Source organism: Rhinoraja longicauda, chromosome 24 (assembly GCF_053455715.1).
Source record: "Rhinoraja longicauda isolate Sanriku21f chromosome 24, sRhiLon1.1, whole genome shotgun sequence".
Classification (NCBI taxonomy): domain Eukaryota; kingdom Metazoa; phylum Chordata; class Chondrichthyes; order Rajiformes; family Arhynchobatidae; genus Rhinoraja; species Rhinoraja longicauda.
In genome coordinates, this window is record NC_135976.1 from 17,361,104 (window position 1) to 17,382,758 (window position 21,655).

The 21,655-nt window shown below is 41.4% G+C and overlaps 1 protein-coding gene across 3 annotated transcripts in view; it reads right to left on the reverse strand.

The window, feature by feature from the left end:
* The window catches only part of LOC144605450 (TBC1 domain family member 22B-like), a 187,687-nt gene that overhangs the window by 34,985 nt on the left and 131,047 nt on the right, over positions 1–21,655 (reverse strand). For all 3 annotated transcript variants that reach the window (XM_078420722.1, XM_078420721.1, XM_078420720.1), the window contains one exon: positions 15,678–15,805. In XM_078420722.1, coding sequence (XP_078276848.1) covers positions 15,678–15,805 — 128 coding nt within the window. The remainder of the gene's footprint in view (positions 1–15,677; positions 15,806–21,655) is intronic.

Below are 21,655 nucleotides of genomic sequence, written 5' to 3' on the forward strand. Positions count from 1 at the left end.
AGCCAAGAAAGAGAAAGGCAAGACAGGATTACATTGCATAGCCAGAGTAGTATTCGCGTTCCTCCTTACACAATGAAACAAGAAAAATTCTACGTGCCATTGTTTCAATAATCTTTGGTGCAACTAAGAACCGCCAGCTGGCTGTTCAAATGCTAGTACACAAGGGGTTTGCATTTGGCACTTGCTCTGTTGATTTATGCCTAGAAATTGCATTTGGGTTCTTCTATCCCCTGATGCAGGTCAAATAGCCATGCATCACAGCCATCCTCTTCAGGGCTCCAACCAAGATGCTGTCAGCATAAATGGAGTAGAAACGATCCAAAGCCATTTTTACTCAGCTGTTGTTCAATTTGTGTGGGATTAACACTGGGCACTCGATGTTCTTTTCCATTGTCTCTAACTTGCAAGCAGGAGAGCACTAACTGCCATCCCAAAAATGTGGATCACAATCTACCACAGAGAAAGAGAGAATTGATTTACAGCCACGTAAACATGCAGAACCAATGCATGAATTAACTCATGGTGTAAGATGATGAATGAATTAAATGAACTTTTTGAAATGAACTGAAAAAAAAGGGACTCAAGACACCAAAGATAGAGGTCAGAGTCAGAGTGGAATGAAGGATTAAAGTGACAGGCATCTTGAAAGTTAGAGTAACCCTTGCAAACTGAATAAAGATGTACTGTAGAACTGGTAGACAGGGTGGCGCAAAAGATGCTCGGCACGCTTGCCTTCATTGTTGAGGTTATTGAGTACAGGAGTTGGGAGGTCATGTTAAAGCTGTACAAGACATTGGTAAAGCCACATTTGGAGTACCGTGTACAGTTCTGGTCACCCCGCTCCAAGAGGGTTGTCAATAAACTGAAAAGGTGCAAAAATATTTGCAAGGATGTTACTGGGGCTGGAGGGCGAGTTATAAGGAGAGACTGAGACCGTAGAGCTTTATAAAATCATGAGGTGCACACACAAGGCGAATAGCTATCCTTTTCCCCAGGATAGAGGCACCCATAACTAGAGAGCAGATATAAGGTGAAAAGTGAAAGTTTTAAAAGGGACCAGAGTGGCATATTTTTCACACAGACAGCAGTTCCTAAGTGGAACGAGCTGCCAGAGGAAGAAGTAGAGGCGAGTACAATTACAGCATTTAAAAGATACTTGGAAATATTTGGAAGGATATGGTCTAGACGCAGGCAAGTGAGACTAACTCTATTCAGCAACTTGGTCGGCATGAACAAGTTGGGCTAAAGGGCCTGTTTCCATGCTGTGTATTTCTTTGACAATGCTGAAGTGATTGAGACTACGAATGGAAGAATATTAGAAGTAGTTTGAAAAACATTGTCGATACAAAACAAAGTCTTCATGCTGTGGGATATGACCAGCTTCTCATGTGTTGCGTAATCAGGTGTAGAGCGTAACAGGTTGTCGTTAATTATCCTGACACACGACTCGGAGAAACAATGGTGGAACAATGGTGGACTCAGTGCGAACTCTACTGTCAAAGTTCGTGAGAGTCAGATGGAGCATAATTTTCTAAGTCAGTAAGTTACAATGAGGTTTTATAGGTGTCTATGGAACTGATGCGCTACAACGTTGAGAACTATATTCTGTACTTTCTATATTCCCCTGCGCTCTTTCGATTGTACTTGAGGTCAACTTGATGGTATTTATGCATAGTATTATCTGTTCAGGTTCCGAGGGACAAGTGACTGATCACTTCTGTTGAAGCTCCAGGCCTTGGCTAATTGCCATTTACGTAACATTTCCCATTGACTTGAAAATGAGAATCCAGTAAACGGTTCAAAATTTCCAATCACAAATTATAGTAGGGCTGAAACTGGCTTACATAAGTAGAATTAAATCAAATCAAAATTTCCAAAGTTGTCAATTAGATAAAATAGATTCACTCTTAAGTAGTTCAAATGACTTGTTGCTATGTGATCTATGCCTAGATGTGTGAATTAATTAATTAATTTCACGTACAGGCGTGTGAGTGTTCATACAACTGGGCTATGGTTACTGGAAGCATGGTTACTTTGGTCAGTCCTCATACTGAGAACATCTTCCAAAATGTACTGTACCATTAAGATTGCTAAACGTCATTGGCAACAAATGTGCAAACTCCACACAGACAGCATCCAAGGTCAGGATCGAACCCAGGTGAGGGAGCAGCTGCACCACTACAGCCCACTGTGCCACCCATTGCTGATTATGAACTGTGCGTAACAGTAGAATTGCTGCTTTACGGTGCCAGAGACCCGGGTTCGATCCTGACTATGGGTACTGTCCTTACGGAGTTTGTACATTTTCCTTGTGACCCCGTGGGTTTTCTCCAAGTGCTCCGATTCCTCCCACACTCCAAAGACCTGCAGCTTTGTAGGTTAATTGGCTTTGGTAAGTTGTGTAAAAAAAAATTGTCCCCAGTGTGTTCAAGTTAGTGTACAGGTGATCACTGGTCAGCGCAGACTCAGTGGGCCAAAGGGCCTGTTTCCGACTCTATCTCTAAAGTAAAGTCTAACATGTCCAACCACACATAAAGCACACATCACCAATCCATGTTCTCCAGGGAGCTGCCTGACCCAGAGTTAGTCCAACACTTTGTGTCATACTCTTTGTCAACCTCCTTGTCTCTGCTCCTTTTCCTGTCCACCTCTTCATCCTTTTTGCTTTTAATACAGCCATCCTTTTCTCCCCTTTGTTTTCAGTATCTGATCTGACAATTAATTTACGATTCTCATTAAACTCTCTAGTTGAGACTACGACTCATTTCCTAAATTTGATTAGTGCCACTTCCCCAGAGATCTCAGAAGTCCTGTACTTCTCCAGCACATATATTTCCAGTGCCGTCTCATGGAAATGAAAGAGGCAAGGACAAGTGAACTGACAAGTGTCGTTCATGACAAGTGACAAGTGTCGTTCATGAGCCGGCTGTAGTGAATTCCGTCTACCTATCTCTTTCGGTATTTCGATTGAAATTATTTGCTCGTTAACTGAAAAGATAATTCCATCCCCCATGTTGTAACTAAGAAACTAAAAATATACGGAAGTTATTTGAACTTGAAGTGCTTCAACAGTGCAATTCAATTAAGCGGCAGAAAATGTTAATTAAGCAATAAATTCCATTATGAGGTAGTGTTTGAAGCAATAACGGCTGACAATGCAGGATAACAGTAGTGGGAAGCTTTTATGCCAAGTTCACTACTTTATAATGGAGTTTATTACATTTACAACATTCATTTTCTAAGAGGGAGCAGGAAACACGAAGGAGTAGAAAAAACTTGTGATGATTATTCTGGGTAATGGGTTGCGGAAACTTAGTATTTTGCAGGATTAAAGAATGATTAATTTTTATCCTGAGAACCATTAAGACTTTGTAGCCACTTAAGCGATCACAACATGATTCATATTTGACCCAAGAGCCTGGTGTAATGGCATTCTGTAGATTTAGACAACAAAAAGGTGGATTTGTTTGAGAGGGTCAAGATAATGATTTGTGGTATTATGGAAGGAAGGTTGTATTTGGGAATGCAAATGAAACTAGTGTTTTAAAAGATAAATGGTAAATAGGAAGCATAAACCACCAGAATTGTTCTTCTCCCAGTACAGCAGGCAGTTTGAATAATACGTAAACTACTATAAACATTAGAAAAGTGCCCTGACAGCTGCACTCAGAATGTTGCTGTCAGTGATTGGTTGCAAGATGAGCATTTACACTTTTATTTTTAAGTTCCAGTGTTAAATTAAGTAACTACAACAGATTACTTATTTGCAGCAACTTCCAAGCAATCACAAAGATGCAGATTGTATGCTACAGAGCATGGATCCCTCAAGGTTATTTGTTCAATGGAGATCCTGCCCTTTGTAAGTAATGTGCTTAAGGTAAGTGAAAGAGGGAAGAGGAGAAACAGGATGAAATGAATTGAAGTGATTTGAAAGATACAGCTTGAAAATAAGCCCTTCAGCCCACACCGACCTGTTCACACTGGGAACCCACTTTTGTGTCCACTCCCTACACAATGCACCAATGCTAGTCCCATTTGCCTGCGTTTGGCCATATCCCTCTAAAGCTTTCCTATCCATGTACTTGTCAAATAACTGAATAAGATCTCCCAAGATGGATTCAATGAAGTGAGAAACATTTCAATTGGTTCTGGGGAAAACAAAGATGAGGCAATTCTTTATTCCTTGAAAGGGGTTGAAGGTCTTTGGAACAGTCTTCCTCAAACGGCCGTGGAATAGTTGAAGTCTTTGAATACTTTTAAAGCGGGGGGGAGGTGAAAGGTTACCAAGGGCAGATGGAAAAAATAAGTTGAGGTTGTTGTAGACCGCTCAAAATCCTACTAAATGGTGGAGTAGGCACAAAGTGCAAAGTGACCTCTTGCTGAACCTATTTCATGTGCTACAAAGCCTTTCAAAAACGTTTGAACCCACTTACAACACAACAGTATTTTCCATTGGTGTACCACCTTGAATGTAGTTATCCATCTTTCACTGGAGAATTACCAACACAATTTGACAATATTCTACAGGAACACTGCACAGTGGGGCAACGTTAGGAGTTGCTGTCTTACAGCGCCAGAGACACGGATTCGATCCTGACTTCGGTGCTGTCTGTGCAGCTTGTACGTTCACCCTGTGACCGCGTGGGTTTTTTGCGTGTGCTCCGGTTTCCTCCCACACTCCAAAGACGTGCAGTTTTGTAGGTTTATTGGCTTCCGAAATTTGTTCCTGGTGTGTAGGATTGTGTCGGTGTATGGGATGATTGCTGGTTGGTGCCGTGTCGGTGGGCCGAAGGGCCAGTTTCCACGTTGTATTTCTAAGGTCTAATGAGATATTAGGGTAGACTCAGTCAGAGAAAATAAGGTATCAAAGAAGAAGACGGTGGTGAGAGATAGGCAGTTTAGTATGGGAGTTCCCAAACTTGGAGCCTTGACAGCTGAAGGCGAGGCTGGTAATAGTCCGGAGATTCAAACTGATGATGTACAAGGGATTAGATTAGAAAAGTGCAAGCATTTTAGAAATATGCAGGAGGGTAATTAACAAAATAATGAATAATGAATAATGGCTACCTACATTCAAATCAAATCAAATTATAATTAGCAGCTAATTACAATAAATTTGGCGCAAAGTGCTCGAGTAACTTAGCGGGTCAGTGAGCATATCTACAGAACATGGATGGGTGACGTTTCGGGTCTTGACCGGAAACGTCTCCTATCCACATTTCTGTTCTTTTGCGTAAACCAGCCTCTGCAGTCTTTCTTTCTACTAAGGATTGGTAATGTTTAGGGTCAGGACCCTTCTTATGACTGATGAAGTCTGAAAAAGTATCCCGACCCAAAACCTAGCGATGCGGCCTGACCCGCTGAGTAACTCCAGCACTTTGAGTCGTTTTTTGTAAAACAGTATCTGCAGTTCCTTGTGTCTACAATAAATTAGAGATGGATAAGTGCTGCACAATGGCACAGCTGGAAGAGCTGCTGCTTCACAGCATCAGAGTCCTGGGTTCGATCCTAATCTTGGGCGCTGTCTGTCTGTGTGGAGTTGCACATTGTCCCTGTGGCTGTGGGTTTCCTCCAGATGCTCTGATTTCCTCCCACATCCCAAAGACGTGCGGGATTGTACTTTAATTGGCCTCTGTAAATTGTTCCTCGTGTGCATGGTTGGGTGCAAAAGTGGGATAACATAAAGCTGGAGTGAACGGGGGATCGATGGTCGCCATGGATCCAGTGGGCCGATGGGTCTGTTTCCAGCCTGCATCTTTTACTCAAAAAAACACCTTTTCCTGCTGCAAAAAAGCTCTGTTTACGTTAAATGATTCCAAATACACCGGGACACAGGCGTAGATCATATTGCTTTCTTGTAATTATGAATCACTTAAAATTATTTTCTTTCTTTTTTTTAATTTTTGAAAAGCATATGTACAAATAGAAATAAAAAACACATTTGTTACAGAGTTCTTACATAGCTTCAATTTTAAAATTTTTAAAGAGAGAAAGTAAAAATAAAAAAAACTATAAACTATTGGGAAGAGAGAATAAGAGGATTAAAAAAAAAAGATATAACTATAAAAATTAAAGGGAGTAGATCCGGGAGACAATAACCACAGTTGTACATCCAACCCCTAACTCAAGTTTCAACTTTTAATTTTAAATTTTTATTTTAGTCCTGTGCCAAACCCATTTATTTTTCTAAAAATTCAATAGATGGAGACCATATTTTTAAAAATAACTCAGGTTTGTCAATTAAGGTAAATCTTATTTTTTCCAAATGCAGGGTCTCTGTCATTTCCGTAGTCCACATTTTAATTGTGGGGGTTATTGTTTTTTTCCAAAATTTAAGTATTAATTTTTTCGCAGTTATTAGACTGTAATCAAGAAAATGTACCTGACTTGTTGTAAAATTTGTAGTATGTTCTGATAATCCTAATATAATTAATTTTGGATCCATATCCAATTTTTTGTTAATAACTTTAGAAACTATTTTTAAAATCTCCAACCAGAAGTTTTGCATTTTTATACAAGTTACGAAAATATGAGTTAAATTAGCTTCATGAAATTGACATTTATCACAAATAGGAGAGACACTAGGAAAAATCCTATTTAATTTCGTCTTCGAATAATGTAATCTATGTATTATTTTAAATTGTATTAAGGAATGTCTAGTATTTAATGAACATTGGTGTATATGTTGTAAACTTTCATCCCATATATCTTGAATTATGAGTTGATTCAATTCGTCCTCCCATGCTCGTCTATAAGATTCTGATGACGGAATGTCAGTGTCAAGGAGAGTATTATAAATAAAGGATATTAATTTATTTGAATTATAATGTCGATTCAGGCATACATCAAGTGTTTCTGGACCTCTAAACTTATATTCTTGCATGTGTAATTTTACATAATCTCTAAGTTGTAAATATCTAAAATAATTATTAACATGTAATCCGTACTTCTGCTGTAAATCCTGAAAAGAAAGAAAAGTTCCCTAATGATAAAGATCTCCCACCCTTTTAATTCCATAACTTTTCCATTGAGTAAATCCTCTATCTAAGACAGACGGTTTAAAAGAAGGGTTATTCGCAATAGGAAGGAAAACAGATAATTTACTCAATTTTAACGTAAGATTTAATTGTTTCCAGGTACGGATAACACTGTGTATAATGGGATTACCTCCATATGTTTTTTTATTTAAATTTATTGGAGCTAAGAGGATCGCACCAATATCAAATGAAAAACAATCCTCTTTCTCCATCTTTAACCAATCCGGTTGTTGATCAGAATCATCCAACCAGCAGGTTATATTTTTAATATTAACCGCCCAATAATAAAATAAGAAGTTAGGTAAGGCAATTCCTCCATTAGTTTTAGACTTACATAGATGTCTTTTATTTATTCTATGAGTCTTGTAGTCCCAAATAAAATTAGTAACAATTGAATCAATTTTTAAAAAAAAACTTTTTTGGAAGATAGATCGGAATTGCTTGAAATAAATATAGTAGCTGTGGAAGAAAGATCATCTTTATAGCATTACTACGACCAACTAATGATATAGGAAGTGTTTTCCAAAATTGGATATTTCTGTGTAATTTAGTGAGTAAAGGAGGAAAATTTAATTTAAATAAAGAAGTATATTTCCTAGTCACGTAAATTCCAAGATATTTAAACTTTTCATAGGCAATTTTAAAAGGAAATTGTTGAAGTATGGCCGGATTATGCTCCATTATTGGCATAATTTCACTTTTGTACCAGTTAATTCTATAACCTGAAAATGAACCAAATTGAGTTATGAGATTTAATAAATTCGGAATGCTAATTTCTGGCTTTGTAATATATATTAATACATCATCCGCATATAAAGAAATTTTATTGGTTGTATGTTTAGTGTTATAGCCATGAATATCTGAATTTGATCTAATACTCTCAGCAAGTGGTTCTATAATAAGGGCAAATAGAAGCGGTGATAGTGGACATCCTTGTCTACAACCCCTAGATAAATGAAATTTGGATGACAGCATTTGATTAGTTAATATTCTAGCTGTTGGGGATGTATATAAAATGTTCACCTAGTTGAAATTTTTCCATCACTGAGAAAAGATAGGGCCATTCTACTTGATCACGAGCATTTTACTATTTAAAGCTATAAAATGTATCAATGATCGCTTGCAGGATTGCTTGTTCTAATAATGAGAGTGCAATTCATTGCAGCATTTAAGGAATTATTTAATTCCTTGAAGAATTCTCAGCAGTACCAAATCAGCTTTGTCCTTGATTTCTGAAGCAAAGGGCCCAAGAGATTGTCCCAGAAAAGGCCAAAGCATTTACGTATTGCAAGAGCACGACACTTCATTACCAAAAAAGCAATTAGAGCACTTTAAAAAATAAACTGCATGAAACAATTTTACTTGTCAGTCTGATAAGAAAAGCTGTTCTTGGCACCACAATGACATTCTGCTGCACCAGAAATAATATCAACAAGATTTACTATAATGATCTTCAATTAAACCATCTTCATTACAAAATAAGTCCAAAAAATATTAAGCAAGAGCTTAAGCAAAAAATAAAAAAATAAAAAAAATATATATATATAGGCGCAGCTGGGAGAGCTACTGCCTCACAACGTCAGTGACCTCAGGTGCCTTCTGTGTGGAGTTTTTAGTTCTCCCTGTGACTGCGAGGGCTTTCCTTCTGGGTACTCGGATTTCCTCCCACATCCCAAAGATGCGCAAGTTTGTAACTTAATTGGTCCTCCATAAATTGGCCCCGGTGTGTTGGCAGTGGATGGGAAAGTGGGATAACACAGTAGTGTGAACGGACGATCGATGGTCGACATGGACTCGGTGGGTTGAAGGGCTTGTTTCCATGCTGTATCTTTCAATCAATCATAGTTATTGTTCTGGATCACATGGCTATTGCAATATTGAACATGGAAACATTTTACAAAGAGATGAGATTTTTAATGGTTTATTTTGTTGTTTAATAAGAAATACGGGAATTTTAGTTTGGTTTAAATTAGTTTAGTTTAGAGATACAGCGTGGAAACAGGACCTTAACTGGGATGGCCAAGTGCTCTTGCAATCAGCTTATGAAGGGAAATGAAGCACTGAAACGTGGTCTGTCCACTCCCACCACAGATGTGTCCTGACTTGCTGAGTTCTGTGTTTTGCTGTTAAATAAGGTGTTGGACTGCTTAAGGATTTCTTGTGGCAAGAATCACCTATAAAAGAATCAGAAGGGATAGGAATTATCAATGTTTTGGGTCGAGATGCCACTTGACCCGGTGAGTTCCTCCAGCAATTTTCAGATTTTTGCAATCAATGGTATTTGTTTTTACTCGGGAAGTCTTTTGCTACTTTACAGCATAAAGCACGAGTTCTTGATTGTCACCTTTGATTTCAACACAATATCTAACCTTTGGCTCCTAGTTTCTTCTTGTGATTCATGAAGTTTTAAAAAAAATCTCTCTCTGAACTATTTTCTTTCTGCAATCTACAGAGCTTTAAAATCCATAGGGACTCTGTCTAACCACAGCCGTATTCTTTTTCATTCCGCTTGTATTTGCACTTTAGACCTTTGTCCTTTTACCCTAGTGCACCACGAAAAGAACAAAACCAAAAAAAAAAATCCATTAACAAATGTCCAAACAAAGCAAATACACCAGTGGAATAGTTATATCTGGAAGGAGAAAGCAAGTAATTCAGCAAAAGCACATTCACTTTCATTTTAGTTTCCCCATAAACACTTTGCATACTGTACACATCTTTAATAAACAAGATTCAAGCTAGCAATTATAGTTTTCTAAAGCACTGGATCATTACTTATATAAAGCACCATTTCAAATCGATATACATAAATCAGTGACCGTTCGACTGGATTCATTCTGTTACTCGAACATGTTCTAACACTGGTTGTCAAAGCAATTACTGAGACACAGCAATTGACTTAGTACTTTACAAAAGTGTCACTACTCAAACTGCACCAGTCCAGTTAAAAATCATCAAATTTTAGCCCTTGCAGTTACTGTTACAATTATTCATAAGGATTTTTAAAAATTGATTAAAAAATTAAAACATTGCAGAACATTCAATTAACATCCTAGCATTTCCAGAATATTTTTTGTCAATGTGACATTACATGTTGGGTGTTCTATAACAAATTAGTATTTCAAAAAATTCTGATGGCAAATGAAAAGTGCATGCTAAACATGTTTAAAATTGTACTATAAAAAATGTATTGGTAACTACAGTATTTTTATCCAGACTTTATATTCATTACCACTAACTACAGATAACAAAGTGATAATGGATGTGCTGTAGTAATATTTCTTATTTATATTGAAAATCCTCATTGAAGAAGGAACGAGGCTTGGACTCTGAATTCAAGAAATAAATTTTATTTTGTAATGAAAGATGCTATTGCTTAAATACTGAAAAATTGAGGCCAATAGACCTGCATGGAGATAACCATGCTCAATCCTAAATGTTTTCCAGCTTCTACAAAGGCTCCAAAAAAAAGTGCTAATGTTCTAGTCTCTTTCTCAGCTACTCATCCTGAACCTAATTGTGTGGTTTGATTCCAAGTTGATCTTCAAAGTATGGATACCCAAGAATACCCCTCGATATAAACTGCTTGAAATAGAAAACATATGCACATTATTATAATTAAGCTGGGTAAATAATTCTAAAACTCATTTAGCATTTGGTGAAAAATATAGGGTGGAACGAAGGAGAAAGTAAACAATTAAAATCTAGATACTTAATCAGGAAAAGGTATTTCTGGGAATAATCCAGAAGATGCAGGATCATTTAATTCCGAAGAGAAAGAAAGATTCTAAGCGGAGTAAGAGGCGACCATGGCTGACAAGGGAAGTCAAGGACAGTATAAAAATAAAAGAGAAGACGTACAACATAGCAAAGATGAGTGGGAAGCCAGAGGATTGGGAAACTTTTAAAGAACAATAGAAGGTAACTACAAAGGCAATACAATAGACAATAGATGCAGGAGGAGGCCATTCGGCCCTTCGAGCCAGCACCGCCATTCAATGTGATCATGGCTGATCATTCTCAATCAGTACCCCGTTCCTGCCTTCTCCCCATACCCCCTGACTCCGCTATCCTTAAGAGCTCTATCCAGCTCTCTTGAATGCTTTCAGAGAATTGGCCTCCACTGCCTTCTGAGGCAGAGAATTCCACAGATTCACAACTCTCTGACTGAAAAAGTTTTTCCTCATCTCAGTTCTAAATGGCCTACCCCTTATTCTTAAACTGTGGCCCCTTGTTCTGGACTCCCCCAACATTGGGAACATGTTTCCTGCCTCTAACGTGTCCAACCCCCTAATAATCTTATACGTTTCGATAAGATCTCCTCTCATCCTTCTAAATTCCAGTGTATACAAGCCTAGTCGCTCCAGTCTTCAACATATGATAGTCCCGCCATTCCAGGAATTAACCTAGTAAACCTACGCTGCACGCCCTCAATAGCAAGAATATCCTTCCTCAAATTTGGAGACCAAAACTGCACACAGTACTCCAGGTGCGGTCTCACTAGGGCCCTGTACAACTGCAGAAGGACCTCTTTGCTCCTATACTCAACTCCTCTTGTTATGAAGGCCAACATTCCATTGGCTTTCTTCACTGCCTGCTGTACCTGCATGCTTCCTTTCAGTGACTGATGCACTAGGACACCCAGATCTCGTTGTACGTCCCCTGTTCCTAACTTGACACCATTCAGATAATACTCTGCCTTCCTATTCTTACCACCAAAGTGGATAACCTCACACTTATCCACATTAAACTGCATCTGCCATGCATCCGCCCACTCACACAACCTGTCCAAGTCACCCTGCAACCTCATAGCATCTTCCTCACAGTTCACACTACCACACTAATACGACAAGAAAAGATGAAGCACAAAGATAAGCTAGCCAAGCCTTTTAGGTATGTGAAGAGGAAAATATTAGTTAAGACAAATGTGGGTCCCTTGAAGACAGAAACAGGAGAATTTATTGTGGGGAATAAGGAAATGGCAAATGAGTTGAACAGGTACTTTGGTTCTGTCTTCACTAAGGAAGACACAAACAATCTCCCAGATGTACTAGGGAACAGAGGACCTAGGGTGATGGAGGAACTGAAGGAAATTCACATTAGTCAGGAAATGGTGTTGGGCAGACTGATGGGACTGAAGGCTGATAAATCCCCGGGGCCTGATGGGCTGCATCCCAGGGTACTCAAGGAGGAGGCTCTAGAAATTGTGGACGCATTGGTGATCAATTTCCAATGTTCTATAGATTCTGGATCAGTTCCCTGTGGATTGGAGGGTAGCTAATGTTATCCCACTTTTCAAGAAAGGAGGGAGAGAGAGAGAAAGCAGCGAATTACAGATCAGTTAACCTGACATCAGTGGTGGGGAAGATGCTGGAGTCGATTATCAAAGATGTAATAGCAGCACATTTGAATAGCAGTAACAGGATCGGCCCAAGTCAGCATGGATTTACGAAGGGGAAATCATGCTTGACAAATCTTCGGGAATTTTTTGAGGATCTAACAAGTAAAATGGACATGGGAGAGCCAGTGGATGTAGTGGACCTGGACTTTCAGAAAGCCTTTGATAAGGTCCCACACAGGGAATTAGTGGGCAAAATTAGAGCACATGATATTGGGGACAAGGTATTGACATGGATAGAAAATTGGTTGGCAGACAGGAAACAAAGAGTAGGGATTAACAGGTCCCTTTCAGAATGGCAGGCAGTGACTAGTGGGGTGCCACAAGCTTTGCTGCTGGGTCCGCAGCTATTTACAATATACATTAATGATTTAGATGAAGGAATTAAAAGTAACATTAGCAAATCAGTCTGAAGAAGGGTCTCGACCCGAAACGTCACCCATTCCTTCTCTCCTGAGATGCTGCCTGACCCACTGAGTTACTCCAGCATTTTGTGTCTACCTTCGATTTGAACCAGCATGTGCAGTTATTTTCCTACACTCTTTAGCAAATTTGCAGATGATACAAAGCTGGGTGGAAGTGTGAACTGTGAAAAGGATGCCATGAGGATGCAGGGTGATTTAGACAGGTTGGGTGAGTGGGCAGATGCAGTAAAATGTGGATAAATGTGAGGTTATCCACTTTGGTGGCAAGAACGGGAAGGCAGGTTATTATCTGAATGGTGTCAGGTTAGGAAAAGGGGAAGTACAACGAGACATGTGTGTCCTTGTACATCAGTCACTGAAAGTAAGCATGCAGGTACAACAGGCAGTGAAGAAAGCTAATGGCATGCTGGCCTTTATAATGAGAGGCGTTGAGTATAGGACCAAAGAGGTCCTTCTGCAGTTGTACAGGGCCCTGGTGAGACCACACCTGGAGTATTGTGTGCAGTTTTGGTCTCCTAATTTGAGGAAGGACATTCTTGCTATTGAGGGAGTGCAGCATAGGTTCATGAGGTTAATTCCCGGGATGGCAAGACTGTCATATGATGAAAGAATGGAGCGACTGGGCTTGTATTCATTGGAATTTAGAAGGATGAGAGGGGATCTTATAGAAACATATAAAATTATTAAGGGATTAGACACGCTAGATGCAGGAAACATGTTCCTGATGTTGGGGGAGTCCAGAACCAGGAGCCACAGTTTAAGATTAAGGGATAGACCATTTAGAACTGAGATGAGGAAAAACCTTTTCACCCAGAGAGTTGCGAATTTGTGGAATTCTCTGCCTCAGAAGGCAGCGGAGGACGATTCACTGGATGCATTCAAAAGAGAGTTAGATAGAGCTCTTAGGGCTAGCGGAATCAAGGGGTATGGGGAGAAGGAAGGAATGGGGTCCTGATTGTGGACAATCAGCCATGATCACATTGAATGGTGGTGCTGGCTCGAAGGGCTGAATGGCCTACTCCTGCACCTATTTTCTATGTTTCTATGTTTCTAAGATTGGCGAATGAATAAGGAAGGGCACGAGACAAAAGGCAACTAACCACGACTGTGTAAAGTCAGACACAATGTAGAAACAAAGAACTGCACATGCTGGTATATACCAAAGATAGACACAAAGTGCTGGAGTAACAGTGTAAGTTTCTGTGTATATTGAGGATAGAGGATAGAGCCGTAAGACCTTCTCACCTAAGAGCACGTTGCTGTCCACATTTCTCTGCTGTACTCCAGAGTGTGAGTAAGAATCCCAATCTATAATGTACTGAGAAATACCTCAACTCATAACAAGCAAATTCAGGACTTGTGCATTTGACAATAGATGCACTTGAAGCTGATTCCCCAACACAAGAACAAAACATTTAAAACTGAATAACATGCCATTACCTGCAAAATCTGTGCAATTAGAGTATAAAGTTTGTGTTTTTAAAAAGAGTTGCACAGTATTGATATATAAAACATGGGGTTATCTTTCGAAAATACATTTTCAGTCACATTCATTGCATTTACTTGGTCATGAAGCCTTGCTGCCTGACTTAACTGTAATGTCTGGTCAGGTTGGATTGAGCCACATTCTGCTAGCCCAACTAATTGCTTCATTTACTTCAGGAGGCTTTACCCAGTATTACAGCGCATATCATTTTCCTGTCTTTGGTTCAGGTGTATCGTGGAAAGGAAGCCAAGTACTAAGGATGGCAGTGGAGCAGCGGTAGAATTGCTGCCTTACAGCACCAGAGACCCGGGTTCGATCCTGCGTGTTGTCTGCGCAGAGATTGTATGTTCTCCCTGTGACCGCAAGGGTTTTCTCTGGGTGCTCCGGTTTCCTCCTACACTCCAAAGAGTCGGTTCATTGGCTTCGGTACAATTGTATATTGTTCCTAGTGTTTAGGGTTGTGCTAGTGTAAGGGATCACTGGTTGGCGCAGACTTGGTGGGCCGAAGGGCCTTTTTCCACACTGTATATCTAAAGTCTACTCAGCGCAGTTCAGAATTGGTCAGATTAGGTTTGTGTCGAGATTTAATGGCATTCCTCAGAAAACCTCAAATTCCTACTTCGTGCTGACTTGCAGCCAAGCCTCTATGTTTGACCAGCGCATCTTTCACCTTTGTTTCACTTTGCCAACAAGTATCAGAAATATGGGTAAATAATTGTGGAAGCCAATTTACATCTGTTAATATTATTCAAGTCACCAGAATAAAATAAGCAAGATAAAAAGAGACCATAAATATGTAAACCAGTAACAATATCAGACCTTGGTCAACATTCAAAAGTCTCTTGCTTTACACTACAATGCATGTAATTGTCATTCAATGAACACAAATCAAAATTGATAGAAACAAGGAACTACAGATGCTGGTTTACACCCAAGGACACAAAGTACTGGAGTAACTCAGCGGGTCAGGCAGCATCTCTTGAGAACATGGATAGGTGACTTTTCAGGTCGGGACCCTTCTTCAGACCGAAACTTCACCTATCTATATTCCACAGAGATGTTGCCTGACCTGCTGAGTTTCACTCTGAAGAAGGGTCCAAACACGAAACATCACCTTTCCATGTTCTCCTGAAATGCTGCCTGACCTGCTGAGTTTACCCCAACACTTGATATCCTTTTTGTTAAAATCATTGCTGGTACAAACGGTTGTATATTTTTAATCACATCGGGTTACTGGTTTGAATTTAAGCAAGTTTGAACTGACTTAGATTCTGGTTGAATGAAAAGGTGGCACTGCACAAGTTAGAAGAGTCCAGAGTTGTAACGTTTACCTGGTATGTGTCCCAGAGACGGATGGTGCATCGAAGAGGCAGCTCCCTCATCAGCAAGTTATTCATCCAGCGGAATGCAAACTGTAGATATTCTACTTCATACTTCCTGAAATGAATGTGGACTTGCTCTGTGGAGACAAATGCAGGGAACACACCTTCAGAATTTTCATCGCCAGCTTATTTCATAGAGCCAAGCAGTGTCAAAATAGAGCAAAAGATCCCAAGTTCAATTCCATGCCCACACCAGCTCAATTCAAATGAAGACATCAGTTAGAACATCATAAATCAACTGCCTTAATCATGACCATGAAATGAAAAACAGCTTTTGATTTCTATCCAGTTATGTCTGCTAGATAGATTATGTCTGGCAAAATATTCACTGTCAAAGGTCACTGGAACTTAGGCAATATACTTAGGCTCATTGGAGACCACGTTACACTAAACTAAACGGGTCTTTTTAATAGCACTGTTTATTTTTGTTACTTCAAGCTAAAAGTAACAAAAGGCTGGATGTTACATTGTTTAACAGAATATCATTGCACAAGTGTCAATAGAAGCGATTGCCTATCTATTTCAATAGATTCCATGATTAAAATCGCAGCTGAATTCTTAAAAGACAATGGTGTCCGATGACTGCAGGGACGTTACATTATCCCTCCAATACTGTTTAAATCCATGACAGCTTTTCTCCTGTTTGTCAATTTTCAAAGTAACATTTTTAGTTCTTTGGTTCCAAAACAAAATTACGTTGTAACCAATTAGACCCATGTAAAGCATATGGGCATTTGGTGTCCTTTAAATTATTGTAACATTATATCCAATTTGTATTGAAGCATGAGTTATAACAGAAATACCTGTGTGCAGGAGACACAAACAAAAAAAACTTAACAGAAATGTGTGTTGATTCCTGTCGGAAAGAATAAATATGTCTTTCTAAACATTACTTCCCCTCATTGCCATCATTTGGCAATAACAAGGGTAATTAAAAGGGATAAAGTATTTCAATAATTTGGTGCTTACTCGATGAGAACAAAGTTCACATCCAGCAGCTCTGAAGACAACTGCAAATTGAATCAGGCACCTCTTCAAGGTTCACATCAAATTGGATCTATTCTGCACTTACAGCAGTAAATTGCAATTTTGTAAAGCGTACGAGACCTTTTATAGTGCTGAAGCTGCAATCACAACAGGAAGACTGCAAACATAGTGAAAACAGTTTCATTGTTAACACCAGTCTGCCTCTCCCCTCAAAATAAAATATGCTTGTCTGGTTTTATGATCATCCTATGTATAAATTATATGACAGACATGTGTGATATATGCAAGCAACTTAACTTCATTGCTCAACTTCCCCAGAAATCATTATTTCTTCACCATTACGAGAAGGGTTAACAAGCTGGGTTGAATAGATTTTCTTTGCAATTCAATCTGGCAGATTCTTTTTTTAAATTGATAAATGATATTTCCACTAATTTTAATACAGTTGGGGGTGATCTCACTTTTTTCCTTTCAGCAAAATTAAGTTTTTCCCCATCTGTTTGAAAAAATTCCTTCTGTATATTCATACAAGTATGGGGTGGCACAGTGGCGCAGCGGTATAGTTGCTGCCTTACAGTGCCAAAGACTCGGGATTGATCCTCGCTACGGGTGCTGTCTGGACAGAGTTTGCACATTCTCCCTGTGACACGTGGGCTTTCTCCAGGTACTTTGGTTTCCTCCCACACTCCAAAGACGTCAACAACTTCTCCTTTGACTCCTCCCACTTCCTCCAAACCAGAGGCGTAGCTATGGGCACTCGCATGGGCCCTAGCTACGCCTGCCTCTTTGTCGGGTACGTCGAACAATCCGTGTTCCAGACATACACTGGCCCCATCCCCGAACTCTACCTCCGCTACATCGATGACTGCATTGGTGCTACCTCTTGCACCCATGCAGAACTCACTGACTTCATACACTTCACCTCCAATTTCCATCCTGCCCTTAAATATACCTGGACTATCTCCGACATCTCCCTCCCGTTTCTGGACCTCACCATCTCCATCACAGGAGACAGACTAGTGACGGACATTTACTATAAACCCACTGACTCGCACAGCTATCTGGACTACACTTCTTCCCACCCGGTCCCCTGCAAAAAGTCTATCCCCTATTCCCAATTCCTCCGTCTACGCCGCATCTGCGCCCGGGATGAGGTGTTTCACACTAGGGTTTCCGAGATGTCCTCGTTCTTCAGGAAACGGGGCTTCCCCTCCTCCATTATAGATGAGGCTCTCACTAGGGTCTCCTCTACGTCCCGCAGCTCCGCTCTTGCTCCCCCTCCCCCCACCCGCAACAAGGACAGAATCCCCCTCGTTCTCACCTTCCACCCCACCAGCCAGCGGATCCAACATATCATCCACCAACATTTCCGTCACCTACAACGGGACCCCCACCACTGGCCATATCTTCCCATCCCCTCCCCTCTCTGCGTTCCGCAGAGACCGTTCCCTCCGTAACTCCCTGGTCCACTCGTCCCTTCCTACCCAAACCACCCCAACCCCGGGCACTTTCCCCTGCAACCGCACGAGATGCAACACCTGTCCCTTTACCTCCCCCCTCAACTCCATCCAAGGACCCAAACAGTCTTTCCAGGTGAGACAAAGGTTCACCTGCACCTCCTCCAACCTCATCTATTGCATCCGCTGCTCTAGATGTCAACTCATTTACATCGGCGAAACCAAGCGCAGGCTCGGCGATCGCTTCGCTGAACACCTGCGCTCGGTCCGCATTAACAAAACTGATCTCCCGGTGGCCGAGCACTTCAACTCCCCCTCCCATTCCCAGTCTGACCTTTCTGTCATGGGCCTCCTCCAGTGCCATAGTGAGGCCCACCGGAAATTGGAGGAACAGCACCTCATATTTCGCCTGGGCAGTTTGCAGCCCAGTGGTATGAACGTCGACTTCTCCAACTTTAGATAGTCCCTCTGTCCCTCCCTTCCCCTCCCCCTTCCCAGATCTCCCTCTATCTTCCTGTCTCCATCTATATCCTTCCTTTGTCCCGCCCCCCTGACATCAGTCTGAAGAAGGGTCTCGACCTGAAACGTCACCCATTCCTTCGCTCCCGAGATGCTGCCTGACCTGCTGAGTTACTCCAGCATTTTGTGAATAAACGTATTTGTAGTTTAATTGGCTTCTGTAAATTGTTCTTAATGTGTAGGATAGAATTAGTGTACGGGTGATCATTAGTCAGTGTGGACTCGATGGGCCGAAGGACCCGTTTTCACACTGTAACTCTAAAATATTAATCTGAGACTAACTGATTCAAGGCATGAAATGAAAAAGGAGTTTTGCAGCGATTTTATTTTCCATTTAAAAACACATAGCTGGTCCACTTATTAAATGTACAATTTAATCAATAATCTTTTAATGTGAATGATTCTTGGGTGGATTATTTTTCATTTCTCAAACTTACTTTGAATTTCAATGTAAAACTGAACACCTATCCATGATCTCCAGAGATGCTGCCTAATCTGCTGTTACTCCCGCACTGTGTTTTTTAAACCATTCAGATCTTGTAAGACTATAAAATATTATTGTTATTGTAGGTTACTAGAATAGCACATTGCTCTGCTCTAAAATCAAGTGAAACATAAAATATGTCTGCTGAAGCAGTAAGTTAATTGTTTCAAAATTACTTGAAAACCATTTAATATTATCTTGAATGTCTCAAGAGTGTTTTAAAAGATTAACATCTGGTTAAAAAATAAAAGATATTTGCAAAGTGTCCAAAACGAATCCTATAGTAATAGAATATCTTGTCTCAACACAAAACTGATATCAGATTTCCCTGACACTTAACGATATAGTCAATTGGAAGTATTTATTCACAAAATGCTGGAGTAACTCAGCAGGTCAGGCAGCATCTCAGGAGAGAAGGAATGGATGATGTTTCGGGTCGAGACCCTTCTTCAGACTGATGTCAGGGGGGCAGGACAAAGGAAGGATATAGGTGGAGACAGGAAGATAGAGGGAGAACTGGAAAGGGGGAGGGGAAGAGAGGGACAGAGGAACTATCTAAAGTTGGAGAAGTCAATGTTCATACTGCTGGGCTGCAAGCTGCCCAAGCGGAATATGAGGTGCTGTTCCTCCAATTTCCGGTGGGCCTCACTATGGCACTGGAGGTGGTCCATGACAGAAAGGTCAGACTGGGAGTGGGAGGGGGAGTTGAAGTGATCAGCCACCGGGAGATCAGGTTGGTTAAGGCGGACTGAGCGAAGGTGTTGAGCGAAGCGATCGCCGAGCCTGCGTTTGGTTTCGCCGATGTAAAGAAGTTTACACGGGGCGTGGCTGTGTTCTGCAGCTGCCGCTCACCGGCAGTCTCTCTGTCTTTTTTTTGTTTTTTTGTCTATTGTCATCGTTTAATGTGCGTTTTGTTCTATTTTTAACTCTGTGTATGTGGGGGGGTGGTGGGGGGGTGGGGGAAACCTTTTTTCTAATCTCTTCCTCAACGGAGATGCGACCTTTACCGTGTCGTATCTCCGTTCGCGCTACGGCCTAACATCGTGGAGTCGGCGGCCTCCAGCTGGGATCGACCTTGAAGACTCCGGTCGCAGGGCCTGGACTTACCATCTCGGAGGCTTCGGCCGTGGGCCCTGCAGACCGCAACATCGGGAGTTCGCAGGTCCCTGGCTGGCGACCGGTTTTTGGGAGCTCCAGCCGTAGCAGTTTCAACCGCCCCGAAGCGCGAGGTACGATCGACCAGCTCGCAGGCCCTTCATCGCCCTGCGTGGCTCGGCCGCAGCACTTTCCATCGCCCGGTGGGGGCTCAGGACTTTCATCGGCCTGCTCGGCTCGGCCCTGGGACTTTCCATCGCCCGGTGGGGGCTTCAAAAAGTTGGGAGCCTCGATCACCTCGTGGCACCACGGGAGAAGAATGAGGAGGAGATAAGACTTTTCTTTGCCTTCCATCACAGTGAGGGTGTGCCTAGAGCAATCACTGTGATGGCTGTTTGTGTAAAAATTGTATCTGTGTGTCCTGTGCTTTTTGTTGTCTACTGCCGGACCCTGACGTGAGAGGACGCTGGCGTTGTTTATTCGCCGCTTTTCCGTTAGGATAGTTTGTCTGTTTGTTTTTATGTTATGATTGTTTTTGTAAAGCGCTTTGAGCACCTGATAAGGCGCTATATAAAATAAATGCTTATTATTATTATTATTATTATTATTACATCTAGAGCAGCGGATGCAATAGATGAGGTTGGAGGAGGTGCAGGTGAACCTCTGTCTCACCTGGAAAGACTGTTTGGGTCCTTGGATGGAGTTGAGGGGGGAGGTAAAGGGACAGGTGTTGCATCTCCTGCGGTTGCAGGGGAAAGTGCCCGGGGATTGGGTGGTTTGGGACAAGTGGACCAAGGGACGAGTGGACCAGGGAGTTACAGTGGGAACAGTCTCTGCGGAACGCGGAAAGGGGAGGGGATGGTAAGATATGGCCAGTGGTGGGGTCCTGTTGTAGGTGACGGAAATGTTGGCGGCTGATTTGTTGGATCCGCTGGCTGGTGGGGTGGAAGGTGAGAACGAGGGGGATTCTCTCCTTGTTACGAGCGGGGGGAGGGGGAGCAAGAGCGGAGCTGCGGGATGTAGAAGAGACCCCAGTGAGAGCCTCGTCTATAATGGAGGAGGGGAAGCCCCATTTCATGAAGAATGAGGATATCTCTGATGCCCTAGTGTGAAACACCTCATGCCGGGTGCAGATGCGGCGTAGACGGAGAAATTGGGAGTAGGGGATAGACTTTTTGCAGGAGACCGGGTGGGAAGAAGTGTAGTCCAGATAGCTGTGCGAGTCAGTGGGTTTATAGTAGATGTCAGTCACTAGTCTGTCTCCTGTGATGGAGATGGTGAGGTCCAGAAACGGGAGGGAGATGTCGGAGATAGTCCAAGTATATTTAAGGGCAGGATGGAAATTGGAAGTGAAGTGTATGAAGTCAGTCTTCCATGCCTTTTGT